We start from the raw sequence: 18,955 nt of genomic DNA on the forward strand, positions 1-18,955 counted from the left end.
GCCATCCGCCTCCTTTCTCCCTTCCCTCAATTGAATCATGGCCGGCCGCAGGCCGGCCGTACTTTCAGTTTCCCGGCCGGCCGCTCTTAACGCTTGTTTCTCTTCATACCCATTGTCCTCTCTTTTGCCTCCTCTGCCCGTTTATCCTTTCTCTCAGCTTCCCTTCGTGCGTCCTCTCTTTGCTTCCCGTTGTCCCATCTATCATTTGTTCGTTCTCTTGCTTATTGCTTTTCATTCCTGTTTTCTCAATGTTTTACTTTTTTCCAGTTGTCTCTTTCTTCTGTCTCTCTTTGCTGCTTCTACCTCTCTCAGTCCAGGTTAAAGACTGACGATTATAATAAAATATAGTAGCTCCTAATGCAGGGACTCAATATATTCAGACGGCACTGTCGTCAACGAGAGGATGGAACTGCTAGAAGACACTCTCTCTGTGTCCTAGTTATTTGATACTAGCATGGCACTGTTCACCAGAGCCTCGCACTGCAGGGAAAAGTTGACCCTGGGCCCTGCGCAAAACTGAAATTGCTGGAATTGTCTGAGCAGTGGCATATGTGACATTGCCAAAGTCTTAGCGATCTGAAAGGGCACTGCTAAAAAGAGTTACCGCTGCTGTAACCAGGCGCGGCATGGTGCACTGCCAGGGAAGCATCTGACACGCCGGGGGAGGGTGATTAGAGAGGGGTTGTTGGGCCATAACACCCGGCTGCCATACACTCAACACTAGCAGAAGGTCATAACACTTCACAGTGAGTCACTGGCAGGGGCCTGCAGAAAAAGAGCGGAGAAGTGACGAGAATGCGCTGCGATGCGCCAATCCAGTATGACTATTAAACAATGGAAATGATACTTGCAAAGTGTGCACCTCTCGACCTCCAAGTCGCTACTGATGGGCTGTGTCAGAAAATAGGCCTAGAGCAAAAGTTGCCCTCATTAGTTAATCAGAGAGCGGAAAAAGTGGCCCATGTTGGCAAATTGTGACAGTTTCAACTTTTAAAGAAACCGAGTATAATAGTTTTGCAAGGTATGAGAACGCATTAATTTGGGCTGGCTCCAGACAATGCTAGCTGAAATATCAGGGAAACCAAGAGTAACAAGCACTGGCGTTGCCAATAGGTCTCGCAGTAGGAAAGTTGGAGCTTACAATTGCAAATAACAATGCCTTTTATTTTTGTTTCCTTTTTTAAAAATTAAAGGGCTTTGTCATTTACAAAACCAACAGCTCCAACTTTCCTACTGCGAGACCTATTGGCAACGCCAGTGCTTGTTTAACTTTTCGGCATGCTTGCATCTGCAGTCCCTTTACTTCACCTCTGCTTGTTGTTGTTTCTCCCTCACCGCCCGCCCTTCTACCCCTATTGCTGTTAAAGGTGGTGCAAGTGAGGGGATAAAAAGGCTGAGCTGCTTGCTTGCTCTCTGATGTGTTTAAAGCCCTTGTGTTGCTTGACCATCCCTGCGCTATTTTTTTAGGTCTCTCCTAGCGTTGCTGTGCACATGCACAGCTCGCTCGGCGAGATTTATTGCTAATGTGTACTTTTAGAAAAGGGCTTTAAGCCCGCCCCTCATTTCCATTAGCTGGCGTCGCCGTTTATGCTAAACTGTGGCCTGCCGCTGGAAATGAGCTATCTGTGTTGCCTCCCTTTGTCTTTTTGGGCCGGCCAACCTGGACTTGCTCGCCTGCATTACGGCTTGTCGTGACGAAGTTTCTTATCAGAAGCTTCGTCACGCTGCCTTGCACGGGCCAGTCCAGCTCTCTGATTGGGCGATGTGAGACCGCTCTTCTTAAGGTAGCAGGCTTGTTAGCAACTGCTGCTGGTCACTTTGGTTTTCCCATTCCGGTGTATCCGAGATTCTGCTTCCTGTTTCCAGCATCTGGGGAGGTGGTCGAGAGCAGTTCTGTGACAGCCAGAACCGCCCGAGGACGCCATCCCTGGTGAGTAAGCTCCGCTCCGTGCTAGCACTGCGGCTGCAGGTTTGTCCCCCGGGAGCACTGCAGAAGTGGTTCAGCTAGAGCTGAGTGCAGCTTGCGGGCTTCCCAGTGTGGCCCACATGCAATATTTTGCCATTCTGCAACTGCAGCCCGGCCCCTTCCCTGACAGACATGCAAGCAGCCATAGCCGACCACTATTCTGCCACCCCTCACTCCAGCACACCTCATTGTCCCCTGCCAGGTTCTAAGACACAGGTAAGTGGCGCAGCGTGTCTGGGGAGTGGCTAGGCTTGGCTGGCCTGATTGAGGGGGCTTGGTCAGGTCTGCGCAGCCGTGCCCAGGAAGACCAGCAGAACTCTGTGGCCAATGCTCAACACATTGCACGTGCCACATAGTCCTTGCCCTCCCTGATTTCCATAGCCCCCCCTAGGTGCACCACCCTCCCCCTTGGGTCTGAGACCCAGGCACCCAGTGCTGGGCGAAAGCCCCCACCAGCCATTGCCGGCACATGAGCCTCAACATTAGTCCCGCCATCATCTCTGTCTCATAACAACATCTTCTCTGCGTGGCAGGGGCTCCGAATAAAACTGTGAAAATTTGCATTCATGAAGGATGAAGGTGCATCCCTCTCTCTCACCAGGGAGGAGGTAACAGATCCTTCACTTCAGCCCCCTCTAACACCTACACCCACCCCTTATGGGGAGGGGCAAGTGGGAGCTAAGGGAGAGCAGCATGTTAGGGGCTCAATCAGCCTTTCAGACTCAATTCTACCAATATATCTGCAACTTCACCAAAATTCAAAAGACCACTAGTCAAACAGTAATGATTGGGGGCTTTTTACAAATCAAGAAACAGAAGCCACGGTTCGATCTAATAGCCGATTTACAACAAGCATTTGCAATGCAACAGGTCTCACATTTAAGCGAGTTTCAGCTATTGACATTGTAAATGACAATGCCTTTTATGTATGTTTTGTTTTTTTAAACATAAATAAAACCCATTGTCATTTACAATGCCAATAACTCCAACTTGCGTAAATGCGAGACCTATTGAATTGGAAATGCTTGTTTTACAAGTTGCAGAGCAGTGCTGTCTGCTGTGCAGCATGGCTTAAAGAGAAAACACAATTGCTGTGATGCAGTCAATGCTGGCAGACTCATAGGGCATTTTTTTAAAACTTTAGGCCATGCTGCATATCAGCTCATACTTCTGTGCAGCATGTAAAAGAAAGATTGAGAAAGCCAATAGATTTTGCATCGGCAAAACCGAGTGGCTTTGCCAATGATAGCAGGATGTATTTCATTCCATACAATTTATGGTCTTCTGTTTCTCTCTCCTACTGTAATCTCTCTTCCCCATATTGACTCCTTATCTCATCATGTTATAATTAAACCAAGTCAATAAGATCCAAACAAAGCTGGGATCTTATTGACTCCGCAGTGTAGCACCACATTTTAAATTAATTCATCATAATGCACTTGAGGCTTCATTCAAGCAATATCAAATATACATTTGTTACATTATTAAGTCTCATTAGAAAGCAGTCAAGCATATCCGCATATTACCTGCCTGCTGCTATGCTTAACTGCTTTTTAATGAGACTTGATATAGCAACACATATTTCTGATTGATACTTCTAACCGCAGATTTCTCACCTTGAAATGCTCTCCAGACATCAGGATGGATCCAGAAAGCGTGACTAATATTTCTGATGGATACTTCTAACCAATGTTTTCTACACTCCTCACCAGGCGTCAGACTGGATCTAGAAAGCTTTCGCCACCAATGCTCCTGTGTGCCACTAATTGGTGTCATGTAGCCCTACCCTGACTGAGTATTCTAATGTGAGAAATCTTCATTAGTCATTTACATTGATTAACTGAGTATTCTAATGTGGGAAATCTTCATTAGCCAGCTACATTCACTAACTGAGTATTCTAAGGTGAGAAATCTTCATTAGTCAGCTACATTGGCTAACTGAGTATTCTAAGGTGAGAAATCTTCATTAGTCAGCTACATTGACTAATTGAGTATTCTAAGGTGAGAAATCTTCATTAGTCAGCTACATTGACTAACTGAGTATTCTAACGTGAGAAAGCTTCATTAGTCAGCTACATTGACTAACTGAGAATTGTAAGGTGAGAAATCTTCTGCCTGGAAGTGACGGAGCAGAGCTACATATAAGTGCCACCCCTGCCTGTTGATGTCAGCTCCTTTCTTGTTGCACCTTCTCATGTGGATCCAGAGATCCACTCCCAATTTCGTCTGCCTTATGATGACTCCTAATACAGGAACAATCCAATGAACAATGTCCCCTCCTAAGACAACAGGACTACAGGTTTCAAACCATGCAGCGACTCAGTGTGATTCTCCACCACCATGCGTGGATGGGCTCCGTAGGCTTTTCTAGAGACTTTCCGTCCTCTCTCATGGATATACCTTTCAATGGCACATGCTTGTGAAAAAGAATATTCTACCTTGGAACATTTCAAAGAGAATAGGGTCCTAACATGATTTCTCAGTTCTATGACCCCATCCAAATAGTTTCCTCAACAGTTTAGGAAATTCCAAGGCTACTCTAAAGAGTTGAGTACTGCCAACATGAGCCTCCCCAACCACTACTGTAATCACTCCAGTCCTTTTGAAGCTGGGAACATCGATCTGGCAGGCAACATGCAGGTCACCAAAGGTATCAGTCCTTCCAGTTGCCTTATACTTCGGCAACAACTGCCAAGCCTCTATAGCTTGCCACTATTGGCTCACAACATCCATGTGGGAGGTAAGATTTAGCACCTTCTTACAGTGTGGTGATCCATCAAGTCCAACAGATGGGCCATCCAACTTTGTTCAGCATGGCTATGCCCAACTCTTTCTTTTTGTTCCGCAAAATCTTCTCTCCACATAGAGTGAATATCAGAGGGACAGCTGTCTATTCTGTTGCAAGAGGTGCAAGTTTTACTTTATAAAGGAGCTGTCGAGAGGCATCCAGGCTCAGAAATAGGGGAGGGTTTTTACTCTCACTATTTCTTAATGTCAAAGAAGGATGGGGCCTTCAGCCCATCTTGGACATTTGTCTTCTGAATGCCTTCCTATAGAAGGCCACATTCAGAATGCTCATGCTACCCCAGATCCTTTCAGCCTTGGACCTGAACGATTGGATGGTGTCCTTGGACCTGTAAAGCATGTAACCGAAGTTACCTATGGTTCAGGTAGGCCAGGATCATTTTCAATTTACCCTGCTTCCCTTTGGCCTCAACACTACCTCATGAATGTAATGGCTGTGGTCGCTGCCCATCTTAGGAGGTCGAGGAATATCAGTTTTCTCGTACCTCAACGACTGGCTGTTAAAGGCGGGCTCAGGACAGTCAGTTATGCCATCGTTATGCAGGCGAGTACGTAGTGGGGCATATTGACACCTCGCATATTTGGGATGGTTGTTCTGGTGTGGCATCATTGCATGGAACATTGCCAGTTAGGGTGGTGACAGTATGTAGAAGGCACCCCGAGTGTTTTGGTGTCTATGGGGGCAGTGACAGTATGTAGAAGGCACCCTCGAGGTGTTAGTGTCTATGGGGGCATGGGGAAAATATCCAGTTGGAGAGTCAGTGGAAGGGTGCCTGGATATATTGTCCGTGTCTATAAATAAGAGATAGTGGTGTTATTTGAATACTGAGGCCCATGGAATATTGTCATCCGATCTTCTGGGTGGAGAGTCTATAAATCCACCGCTGTTCCTTTTCAAAGAGGCGTGTCTGTGACACGCCTCTTTGAAAAGGAACAGCGGTGGATTTATAGACTCTCCACCCAGAAGATCGGTTTGAATGACAATATTCCATGGGCCTCAGTATTCAAAACGATAATGCATGTAATAAATGCACGCACCTTTTGATAATGGTGCTTTCAAGTAGATTCATTAGTGCTATAATGATAATGCATGCAGCAATGCACGCACCCATTGATCAGTATATTTGCCCAACAACACCCCACACGGACACCCTATCATCACGAGATTCAATCACCCGGAGGGTTAGAATAAATATCACAGCACAGAGACACTTCACGACGTTACAGGAGAGTAAGCATGATCATAACTGAAATTTGTTTACCTTCTTCTTTTCACAGGTCTCTTCTTTTTTCACTTTTTTATTTGCTCATGTATTTGATTGAGCTTATATACCACTGGCCATATACCAGTAGGTACACAGGGGAACAGGACAGGGTGCGCCTTTTAGGGGGCCCACACCTTCCGTCCTCCTGTTTTTGGTCCTGAGGAATACCGGGCAAATGCCCATTTGGTAGAAACATGTTGACCAATCCACACATACACATATAGAGATCCTCTGGTCGTAACTCTCCTACCAGGATCTCGCCAAGAATTTTTTAATATTGTTCAGTTGCTCCATAATAAAAAACATATTTTTTGAGTTAAACCAGGACAATTTTTAACATCTTTTTGCACCTACAGTCACAACCCGCTCCACTGTATTACAGGTGTTGAAGCACACCCTGGTGGCGCTAGGTCACCAGGGTGGACCCCGATGATGAAGCATGTCACCACTAGGCTGGTGAGTGAGGGGTTTTAAACAAAAGGATGAATTTTCTCCTTCTTGCCAAAAACCTTACCCTCCAGAGAATTTTCTTCTAAATCTTCGTTGGGGATACTCCTCTTTTTGTCCTGGTTACTGTGCCAGGAGTGTCTGAATCCTTAGGAATGGCTGGTGCGTCAGTGCGTTTCCTTGATTGTGAACCACCTGAAGAGATCCTTGAATACAAGAGGATACTTGAATGCCATACTAGACAAGCTCAAGCGGTGACGTGTGGCAAATGATTTATGGCCTCTCCTTCCCAAGGTGGCGCAGGGCATCTTCCAACAGTGGGGAGAGCCCTGGCTAGATCTTTTCTCCACAGTAAAGAACACGCAGTGTCTAAAGATTTGCTGGTTGTAGTTTCCATGGAAAGACTTGATAGGAGATGCATTCTGCCTGGAATGGAACACGCGGATCCTGTACGCCTACCCTTCCCCAATTCATGAAAAAAGACCTGGAACGACTGCGCCCAAGTCACCCTAGTGGCTCCTGATTGAGCCAGGAGAGTGCAGTACCCAGAACTTCAGGGCATGAGCATCTGCCCACCAATCAGGCTACGGCTTCAGGAGGATCATCTGTTACAGCAGCAGGGCAAGCCCCTTCACCCTAAACTGCCCAGTTTACACCTTCTTGCATGAGGATTGAGTGGCAGCAGTTGTGTTTGTTCTGCCACACAAAGTGTTGGATGTCATCCTAGTCACCTGGCACCGTTGCATGAAGTCCATTTATACCAGGTGCTGGTAAAAATGTGTGACCCGGTGTGGAGACGGCAAGACAGACCCTTGACAAGCCAAACTGTTGGGTGTCCCATTGTTTGTCTTTTTTTTGGGGCAGGCACCATAAAAGCATAGTTGACAGTCAGCACATGACAATTTCATCTAGTACCTGCCCCGAGGCAAGAGTTTGTGTGATATTGTGTCCTCTCCTCAGCTCATCCAGCAAAGCTCTGCACTATGGCTTACCGTGGTCTAACGGGCGCCAACTTGCTTCTGTATAAATGTATGGAATGCTGCACCGTCTCAAGCAGTTTGGTAGTTCCGGTTGAGTTAACGTTGTTCTTCTAGCAGGATGTTGTAGATCAAAGAGATCCAGCAGGTGCAGTCTCTTTGAATAGGTTTATGAATAGGGTTAAGTGACTTGTTTTAGCCCTTTTACTGTGGGATGAAGTATTCTTACTCTGACCTGCAGGAATAAAAATGTGGTGTTGAATAACATAATTATTTAGGGCTTTATTCTTTCCATATGAAAATAGAGCAGCCCTGTTGGCGTCTCATTATCAGAAAAAAACACTCTGCCATGCTGTCCCCCGCCTAGGTGAAAAAACACAACCTGTGTAAAAAATGCGCCATTTCACCTGCATCACCTTCAGTCAGTAATGAACTGCACAGCCCTTTTCAGTTTCGTCACTAAGGTGTGTGAGGATATGCAGGCTCCCTCGAGATTTAATACTGCTAGATTGATTTCAGCTGCGAATAGGACTTGGATGTGAGATCATTCAGCCTGCTAAGTACCCTATTTGCATGTGAGACATATTTAGGTCCTGACACCTGCCCAGGTGGACGCAATTAATGATCGATTCTGCCTAATATCATTACAATTAAATTCATCAAGTAAACATATGTTATTCAGCGCCAAGAAACCCTGCTGGGTGAAAGTGCGCTTTACAAATACACGTTAGTGTGAAGTAATCCGCACCGAATAGTAAATAACCACATGGAGTTGATATTCTGGGTGAAATTCAGCACGATAGTCTATCTTCTGTGTCCATTAATGCTCCCATTGATTGCCAGCTCTGAGCAGGTTGTAAATTACAGCAAGGGTACCGCTGAGGTACGGGGTTTAGAGCGAGGGTACAGCTGAAATGTGGGGTTAGAGCGAGGGCACCGCTGCAGTACGGGTTTAAAGCGAGGGTGGTGTTGACGGGCAGATGGTACTGGCGAATACTGCTTCGTCCAATTCTGTGGCTGTGTGTAGACTGCGAGACTCAGACTGGTCTTATTCAACAAGCTCAAAAAAGTTCTCTGACAAGCGCGGAGAATCGGGACGCGCGCACTTAGGACCTGGCACCTCAGGACCCCGCCCATAGTCACTGGTGGTTGGGTGGCCGGGCGGCCCAATCGGCAGCCGGCCGCCTTTCACTTCCGGGTCAAGGCGGTGATGCGTATCCGGAGTGGTAGGGGGCAGAGACCTTTGGCCTATTTAGGGTCAACTCCCTGTGACCGGGGTCTCTGTTCCCGCTACCACTCCAGGATACCTGACTGCCCTGTAGCCTGCACCGCGATCCAGGACCGGCCATTAGCCAGTGCAACAACCAGTTGTCAGCGAGAACTCATTCCTCTGTTGTGGTCCCTAAAGTGGAGAAAGAGCGGGCTTTAGGCCGGGTGGCGGGGCCTTTCCCGGCTCCCCCTTGGGAGACGTATGTATGTTCCCCACTGGGGGTGGTGCCTAAAAAGGAGCCAGGACAGTTCAGAATGATTCATAACCTCTCTGCGCCAAAAGGCTCATCTGTAAATGATTCCATCGATGCAGCGCTGTGTACTGTGACGTACTCGTCTTTTGATGCCGCTGTCCAGAAGGTGAGGGATCTGGGGCGGGGGGCATTGTTAGCTAAAACAGACATAGAATCAGCTTTTCGCTTGTTGCCCGTCCACCCGGATGATTACCATTTACTAGGCTTCCAGGTACACCAGCAGTTCTACTATGACAAATGTATGCCCATGGGGTGCGCGGTTTGAGACTTTTAGTTCCATGTTGCAGTGGGTGTTTTCATGCAGATCTGGGTGTACTGATGTTGTACATTACTTGGATGATTTCATGGTGATGGGCCCGGCGGCATCAGAGGTTTGTGCCCAGGCGCTTGGGGAACTGGTAGCTATGTTTCAGGACTTTGGAGTACCGCTGGCACCCAACAAGACTGTGGGCCCTGACACTTGTATGTCTTTTTTGGGCATTGAAATTGATACGGTAGCAGGAGAGTGCAGATTGCCGATGGACAAAGTGCTGGCTTTCTCCCAGGCCATTGAAGCGGCCCTGGCAGGACCGAAGGTCTCTTTGCATCAGTTACAGGTCTTGGTAGGGTAGCTGAATTTTGCTCTACGAATCATTCCCATGGGGCGCCCTTTCTCGAGGTCCATTGCCAGAGCAATGGTGGGCCTCACTCAGAAGCACCACAGGGTTAAGGGCAGGAGTAAAGGATGACCTCAAGGTGTGGCGCAGCTTCCTAAGGGACTTTAATGGGCGGGTAGTATGGCCCGCCCCTCCGGTGTCCAGCGCGGAGCTCGGCCTGTTTACTGATTCAGCTGGCAGCATTGGCTTTGGCGCTATTCTAGGCTCGGCCTGTTGCGGGGCGGAATGGCCAGCGGCATGGCACGAGGCAGGCCTTACAAAGAACATAGCCTTTTTGGAACTCTTCCCCATCTGGGTGGCGGTCACGATTTGGGCGGAGCGCTTCAGGGACAGGGCAGTGACTTTCTGGTCAGATAACATGGCAGTGGTACAAGTCATCAATAGGCAGGGGGCCACTTGCCCGCACGTGCTAAGGTTACTGAAGCTGTTGGTGCTGGCGTGCTTGAGATTGAATTTAACTTACAGGGCTGCGCATATACCAGGTGTTGATAACCACGCTGCTGATGCTTTGTCTCGTTCCAAGTTGCAGGAATTCCGGAGGTTCCACCCGCAGGCGGAAGAGCGCATGACTATGTTCCCTACATCACTGTGGACAATTGGAGCCCCGCGTTAGCGGGGCTGGTAGGTGCCACCCTGAATGATCGCACCAAACGTGCTTATCAGCAACATTTTAATGCTTACAGGTCATTCGTAGAACAGGCAGGGACATCAAAGATCTTTTCCCCAGAGTCGAACAATGGTTTTCTACAGGCATTAAGGGATCAGGGCAGAGCTGTGGCTTATGCTAGGGCTAATCTTTCTGCGATAGGCTTCTTTGCTAAACTGGCGGGGGAGCGGGACCCGGGGGTCTCCTTCCTAGTCAGGAAGGCCTTGGCAGGATGGGCTAAACTCGATGGGCCTAGGCGGGATTGTCGTAGGCCTCTGGATCTCCCGACCTTGATTGATGTTCTGGGGGTGTTACCGTCAATATGTGGCTCTCTGTTTGAAGGAGTCTTGATGGGGGCGGCCTTCTGCTTAGCCTTCTATGGGGCGTTCCGCCTGGGTGAGATAGTGGGGGCCTCCAGATCTGACCATGGGGGGGGCCTGCAGTTCCGTGATACGGTCCTTTCTCCGGGGGGGCTGGTGGTGCTCTTGAGACGTTCCAAGACTGATCAGGCGGGTAAGGGGGCCACCATTCGCTTACGGCCCGCTCCGGGGGTAGCGGCCTGCCCCGTATCCCGTATGCAGGCGTACCTGGCCCTGCGCCCTGCTGGGGGGGAGCTGGCCCTGTTCATTCACGAGAATGGAGATTGCCTGTCCCAATATCAGTTTAAAGCAGTGTTTGGGTTGGCCCTGGGTAAGCTGGGGTTAGGAGCAGCAGGATTCTCTTCACATTCCTTTAGGATTGGCGCTGCCACTCTGGCGGCAAGGGCAGGCGTCGCCCCCGACGCTGTAAAGGGCATTGGGCGCTGGACGTTGGAGTGTTACAAGAGATATGTCAGGCCAGAATTGTTATGACAAACTGTGGCGGTCACATATCGAATTGTATTTAACGGTGTCATTTCTCTCCTTCTGATTAGTATGCCCGCGTCGGTGGTGTGGGTACTTGGGCACTCGTTTGTGCGTCGTGCGACGGTGCGCTTGCAGCAACGGCAGGTGGTGAAACCAGTTGACTTGAGCGAGACCGAATTCCTGTGGCGTGGCGTCGGGGGGATGCGAATCCACCACCTAAGACGGCTCGTCGAGGAGCTCAGGACGCAGGAAGGGCACAAGTCTCCTGATTGGATTATCTTGCACTTGGGAGGCAACGACATGGTCGACAGAGGACGCTTGGCAGTCAAGGAGGCCCTGCTGGCGGAGTTTGCCTGGTTGGGGCATATTTTTCCATCAGCTAGGATTGTTTGGTCAGGCATGCTCTCACGCAGGACATGGGGCCCAGGAGTGCATGCGAGATCATTGAACGTTTCAGTGAGGAGATTAAATGGTGAACTGGCAAGGTTGCGCTCAGTGAAGGGCCGCTTGCGCTACATACAACACCGGATGATTTCTGGAGAAGCGATGTACCACCAAGATGGGGTACACTTGTCGGACTTAGGGACGGACACGTTTATAAGAGAACTTTGGTCGTTTATTCTGAACGCAGGTGGGGAGGGTGTCAGACCTGAGGGCCTTGGCCACCCTTGTGGCGGAAAAGAGACCTGCGATCAGTAAACAGTGATTAACACAATGGATGGGAGGCCGCCTGGCGGACTCCATAGGCCAGCACTGAGGGGGGATATTGTAAGCTCTCCGCTGGGAGGAAGTCACCACCGGCTGGTGAGGCTAGGGCGACAGATTTCGAGCCTCCTGGGCGTCCCAGGGCAGGCTGGTGGTCGAGGGGTGGGCCCTGGTAATGGCGGACAAGGACCAGAGGTGCGGGCTCACCACTCTAAGGGGCAGGTGCGCGGCACCTGGCGTAGGATACCCAGTTGCGAGATGGGAGCCAGATGGGGCTCCTCCCTTAGGGCTGGGAACGTGAGAGGAGCAAGAGATGTTTTAAAATGTGATTGTGAATATCAGATATGCATGTTATTTGCTTGTCATGTTTATACAGTGTTGTGATTAAACATGGCCGTTTTACCCCACCTGAATCTCTTGGTGATTTCAATGTGGGGATATTGCATGTCTGTGTCAGACTGGTGGGAGGCGGGGGCATAGCTGGAGGGTACGGGTCCTATGACAAGCACGGAGAATCGGGACGCACGCACTTAGGACCCGGCGCCTCTGGACCCCGCTCATAGTCATTGGTGGTTGGGCGGCCGGGCGGCCCAATCGGCAGCCGGCCGCCTTTCACTTCCGGGTCAAGGCGGTGATGCGTATCCGGAGTGGTAGGGGGCGGAGACCTTTGGCCTATTTAGGGTCAACTCCCTGTGACCGGGGTCTCTGTTCCCGCTACCACTCCAGGATACCTGACTGCCCCATAGTCTGCACCGCGATCCAGGACCGGCCTTTGAAACTCCCACCCACCTGTCCCTTAGAATAGTGGTTTGGGGGGGCGTTGTTGCGGAAAAGAGACCTGCGATCAGTAAACAGTGATTAACACAATGGATGGGAGGCCGCCCGGCGGACTCCATAGGCCAGCACTGAGGGGGGATATGGTAAGCTCTCCGCTGGGAGGAAGTCACCACCGGCTGGGGAGGCTAGGGCGACAGATTTCGAGCCTCCTGGGCGTCCCAGGGCAGCCTGGTGGTCGAGGGGTGGGCCCTGGTAATGGCGGACAAGGACCAGAGGTGCGGGCTCACCACTCTAAGGGGCAGGTGCGCGGCACCTGGCGTAGGATACCCAGTTGCGAGATGCGAGCCAGATGGGGCTCCTCCCTTAGGGCTGGGAACGTGAGAGGAGCAAGAGATGTTTTAAAATGTGATTGTGAATATCAGATATGCATGTTATTTGCTTGTCATGTTTATACAGTGTTGTGATTAAACATGGCCGTTTTACCCCACCTGAATCTCTTGGTGATTTCAATGTGGGGATATTGCATGTCTGTGTCAGACTGGTGGGAGGCGGGGGCATAGCTGGAGGGTACGGGTCCTAATGTCTTTTGCATAAATAAGATGCAGTGTTACAGTTTATCGCGCAGGAAGCTTATTTTTCGGACAGTCGTTAAAATGACTTTTGATTTATTTTTCAGGCTGCCAGAAACTGTTTAGTGAACGAGTCCGGAGAAGTGAAAGTGTCAGATTTTGGAATGGCAAGGTAGGGGCCATTTGTTGGGCATACATTGTAAATGTCGCGTTTCACTTTAAATTCCTAAACAGACAGACAGATATATTTCAACTGCATCTTGGTGTCCATTGTGTGTGATTTTCGTACACTTGAGACTTCGAAGCTAACTCACCAAAAGCACCAGCACTCTTGATGGCAGACAAAAACATGCAACGCAGCGCAGCTCCCAAAGAAGATGCGCTGCGCTGCATTGCCAGTGGCTGCCACCACAAACAAAGGGTGGTGAGGCGGATGGAGTGAGCGTGCGGAGGGGGGAGCGCGGGGTGTGTTAATAAATAATAATATTTGAAAAAGAAATGACCTTATGCTGCCGGCCACCTCCCACGTTGTGCCTCCTGTGCTCTTCTTGGTCCCAGCAGCCCCTGGGACAGACTCCGTGTGCATTACCTGCGCTGCTCTCATTCTATGAGAGCAGCACATGGATTGGCCTAAGCGGGCTGGGAGACGCTCCGCTCAGGAACGGGAGCCTGTGGGCTTTCTCCAGCCCGGCCTGTTCACTGAAGCCGGGTTGGAAAAACCTAAGTGAGCATGTGTGTTTGGCCTGCCTGAGACAGCAGGCCAAACACACATGAGCACTTAGAACGTATTGCACATAACATTCCTCCTCCCTCCTCCCATGCCTCATCCCTGTTCCCTCCCTGCACCCGCTGGCTCAGAGCAAGCAAATGAAAAATAAAACTATGATAGAACATCATTTTGTTGCGGAGGAGCTGCCGCTGTGCATTACGTGACAACGAGGGAGCAGAAGAGCACCATATCTTCAGAAGTATGGCCCCTCCTCCCCTTTCCCTTGCGGATTTTATCTGCAGAGCACCATTCTCACACCTTAGCGCTGTATCGCATAGGGTTGTGTGAGTCTAGCATACGTTTTTATACAGGAAGGGTACCCTTGCTGCACAAAATACCATGCCTAGACAAAGTTAAAAGCTTTCCCCCAAGTTGTAGGTGTGATGCACAGTGCAGCATGCATGCAAAGTCGGAAAAGAAAAGAGAAATGAAAACATGTCTCCTGTTAGCGCCTCCTTTGAAGTGGGGCTAACTTTTGGCGCAAAACCCTGTCTACAGCTTTTTGCAGATAGGGTTTTGCGTCAAAAGGCAGGGTACTTTCCAGCGCAAAAAAAATGATGCGCTGGAAAGTAATTTTCCCCAAAAACATTTTGTGCTGGTTAGCATCACTTTTGTGACGCTAGCCTAGCACAAAATGTTTCAGAATCTGCCCCTTGAGATTTATGATTTATTTTGTTATCCTGTGAAATAAATACATCATCTCCTACAATCCTATATACAAACAAATAATACATTTTAGTGTTGTGTTGTCGTTCTTTCTTCCTGTTACAATAATTGCTTTAAGAACTGTTCTTATGATGAGATGCTTGCTGAACCTTTAGGTGTTCATTACTTAATCCCAAAATGTTTCATTCTTATTACAAATAACTTTGAAGGAATTCCTTTTTTTGTACCAGTGTTTAGAGCACATGCACTCCGTGGTGTTCAGCAGCACCCTAGTGTCCCGAGGTCGTAATATGTCTGCAATTTAAGAAATTGTGAAAATGGGAAGATTGTTAAATAAAAGTCAGAATCCTACGTGGTGTTTCTCAGAGCAATAGTGCTTGTGAAAGTGTTGATTTTAATGATGAGAAGTTTGCTGCTTGTGTAACACACGTGGGTGCTTGGCTCTGTGTAGTCAGGCAGTAAGGGTGGTAGTTCACAGTAAAGGTGAAAAGTTACATCTGGCTGGGAAAAACATTTTGAGGTGTTTTCGAAAAAAATGACAAGAAGATCTAGAAGACTGAATCTGAAAAGGCAAAGGTCTTTCTCAGTGGATTCTGGGAATATTAATACAAAGAGTCCTTAATGAGTGCAAAGTATGGAAGTGGACATCAGCAGCAAAGAGACTGGTGAAAGCGATGCACTGGATTCAAAGATTCTGCGATTAAAGCACAGGGCCCGCAACTGAATTTGCCTGTTGGCAGGCCAGGCTACTCATGGTAGTAGGCCTGGATAAGGGTGATGTGATGCCTTCTGATATCACTCATGACTGAGAGAACTCCACCATTGTAGCGGGGCTGAGAGAGAAACATACAGTGGTCATGGGGATCCTCAGAAAGAAAAATTGAGACTAATTGATACATAAACTCCGATTTTTATGTACTGTTATTGTATATCCCTAAGGCAATCATCAGCCTGATAGCTTCATGTCCCCAAATATTTCAGTTTGTATTGCAATCTAAAACTTTAACATTCCTTCACTTCACTACTGTATGTATAGTGCCTAACAGAGCTCTCCACTTCCAAAGGTATGTCATCGATAACCAGTATTCAAGTTCATCTGGGGCAAAATTTCCTGTGAAGTGGTCCCCTCCAGAGGTTTTTAATTATACCCGTTTCAGCAGCAAATCAGACGTCTGGTCGTTCGGTGAGTTTGAATTTCATAATTGCTAAAAATGAGTCTCCATGTTTGACGATATGAAACATTTTTTGATTATTTATTAAGCCCGTTTTATGTCCTATTCACAAGATACCTATGACCTGAGCTTCTTTTTCATGACCCTTTATATTCTTTTCCAGGAGTTTTAATGTGGGAGGTTTTTACAGAGGGCAAGATGCCCTTTGAGAATAACACCAACTTGGAAGTGGTGACCAGGGTGTCACAAGGGCAGAGGCTCTATCGTCCAAAGCTGGCAGATAACAGCGTATATCAGATAATGATGAATTGCTGGCATGAGGTAAGTTTGTAGTGTGTGCATTTAAGGTTAAAGAAATAACACAGGTGCCAATTTGTGCAGTCATATGGGCACAGGTCTGGCAGGAGTTTCACAATTGTGACGCGTGGAGCCACCACCCTCCTGCCAAGATGAACTATGCATGGAGGCAAATATGCATTAAGGTGTGTACACCATCAACATGCTGATTCCTTAAGCACCATTTGGGAAGGGATTCATATGTGAGGGATCCTATCGTGACCTCCCAGCACAGACGGTTAGATTAGCCTTAGGTTTTAGGCTGTACCTGGTATTACAGAGACCAAGCTGCATGAATTTCAGCAGGGTAGACTATTTTGAAAAAAAAAGTACAATTTGTCAAATTCCTCCAACTAGCTCAGCATGTTTCTAGTCTTTATTTAATCTGTTGTAAAATCCATGGGCCACCAAATGCATGTGTGGCAAATCTGAATTGCACTAATTGTGCTTCTGGTGCAACGTAGAATAGCAAAAGAAAGCTTTGCTGCAAACCTACCATATAAAAAATGAAGCGAACTGGTATTGTTCCTCTGTTTGCAGTGCATTGTTTCTTCCATTTTGTTCCTGTAACAATTATTTTGTAATGTGATTGGGACAAATTCATTTTAGTCTATTTTACACTGCATATGCAATAGCAGTGAAGAAAAATTCCCCATTTCTTTCACTACTGTATGTGTGGTTTGATGCTAAGTTGGCTGCATGCAGCACATTCTAAAAATCTGATGACCTAGCATATCAGTATTGCAAATATCTGAAGTGAAGACACAAAATCCTCAGATTGATATGTGTTTTAATCTTATTGATATGTATATGACGTGTTCCTGTTGTTCTGACAATCACCAATTAAAGGAAGTAAAGAACTCAAACATTTATATGTACATTGATATTTCATATTATGGGTAAAATATTGACAAAATATTCAACTGCTTGTACTTCTATGCTTGTTGTAGCACCAGTTTTCTGTATTAGTCCTGGAGGAATAACATTTGTGTACAACACCCTGACGCCCTTCTGAACCCAGTCTGGCTATACAAAACTGTATTCATTTTCTATCACACTGAAGAGCTGGCTGCTGGTGTGCACCATAACGAAGAGAGCATTGGCTGTTACCCGGGTCAGCTCACTCTGTGGGAATGCAATCACTTATTCACTGCATTAGAAAAGACTGCCCACACGCTAGAGTTACCGAATACTCTATTAATGTTGAGCTTCTGCTAACTGTATTAGGAAATAAACAAGTAAATAGATATTATGGAAAGGAGAAATAAACAATACTCGTGACAATAGAAGTAGCAGGAAGAGTACAGTGTCTGCAGTGTTTTCCATCATTCATCTGCTCAGGAAGTAGCGTCACTGGATTTCCTATCAACAATCTGAATAGGAAGTGACCACTGAATCTTCCATCATCCATCTGCAAATGTAGTGACATCACTGGGTTCCCCATCATCCATCTGTACAGGAAGTGACCTCACTTTTCTGGCTCCCAGGACCTACTTGGTGGCGGCTGCACTGCTTGTGGGCCAAATAAAAGCCCAACTGCACACATCCGCGGCTGGACCGCACCAGGACAATCGTCCTCCGTTCGCTACCCTGCTGCAACCCTCCATGCTCTCAATCCTGACTGCCACTCCACGCAAAATCAAAAAGCGCTTTCCTGCGTTTCTTGCAAGTTTTTTGTACTTAACCACACTCATCGCACCTGCACCGATAGCACCCAATACCCCATTCTCTCGCAGTCCTGGAAACACAATTCACATGCATGATACTCAACACCCACTCATTCACCAAACAAGCCACATAGATCTGCTGCACGACAATGCCCCAGACTTATTTTTTCTCACAGAAGCCTGGCTGAAGACTGCATCAGCACCTGGCATCACCAAAGTCATTCGCCTGGCTGCTACAAGATCTCCAGGCAAGACCGACTTCACAAGCCCGTAGAAAGAATCGCCATCATCCACAAGAACACCATCAACTGATCCACCTCCATGGACACGTCCTCCTCCAATATGAAACACCTGTCGTTCAAGCTCCATGTCGCAGCTAACTTCACCCGAAGGGTCTCTCTCATCTACAGACCACCGGTACCGTGCACTTCCTTCATTGACACCATCACCAACTTCATCAAACCATTCGCCCTCGATGTTAGCAATTACATCTTACTTGGAGATCTAAACTTCCATGTGGAAGACCATGCCCACCCCAACTCAAAATCATTGAGGACTTTGGAAACTTAGGCCTCACTCAATGAATAAAGGGACCTACCCATGTCGTCAGCCCTTCCTGGGATCTCATTTTACCACCATTGACAACATCAGAGTTGACGAGCCCACATCAGCCTCCTGGACAGACCATGCCCTCATCAAGTTCAGCACGTGGTCCATTGCAAAAGCACCACTGCCAGACCAAATTGCCAAAATTGGAACAGTATCACTGACAAGGACTGGAACACCGCTCCCAGCACCCACTGATCCGAACACAGCAACAGTTTCCCCAAAGCCATTAAGAATTTCAACAATTGGGGGTGTGGCCAACTGCCGACTGGAATGGCCGCAGCTTGAGACAGCTCCGACCGGCCACCGCAGATTTCACCATCAATCTGACTAATTATCTGGCACGCACCGCCAGTGTGGGTTGTGGAAGCTAGGGTGAGACCAGTGGTATCTGTACGAGCAGCAAGCCGGCGGATGAATGCCTCCGGGAGAGAAGTTAAGACGGCTACCTGGCAGAGACTCCAATGCGGTGAGCTGCCGTAGCGGGGAGGAGCCGGCCGGAAGTGAAGGAGCGTCAGCTGGGGTGTTGATGCAAGTTTGCGGTCCACTGGGCCTTGC

General features: G+C 48.1%; 1 protein-coding gene across 1 annotated transcript in view; it reads left to right on the forward strand.

The window, feature by feature from the left end:
• The window catches only part of TEC (tec protein tyrosine kinase), a 589,535-nt gene that overhangs the window by 549,187 nt on the left and 21,393 nt on the right, over positions 1 to 18,955 (forward strand). The window contains exons 16-18 of the mRNA XM_078678221.1: positions 13,289 to 13,353; positions 15,681 to 15,799; positions 15,952 to 16,109. Coding sequence (XP_078534347.1) covers positions 13,289 to 13,353; positions 15,681 to 15,799; positions 15,952 to 16,109 — 342 coding nt within the window. The remainder of the gene's footprint in view (positions 1 to 13,288; positions 13,354 to 15,680; positions 15,800 to 15,951; positions 16,110 to 18,955) is intronic.

The sequence above is a fragment of the Lissotriton helveticus genome, chromosome 2_2, assembly GCF_964261635.1.
Source record: "Lissotriton helveticus chromosome 2_2, aLisHel1.1, whole genome shotgun sequence".
NCBI classification, from domain to species: Eukaryota; Metazoa; Chordata; class Amphibia; order Caudata; family Salamandridae; genus Lissotriton; species Lissotriton helveticus.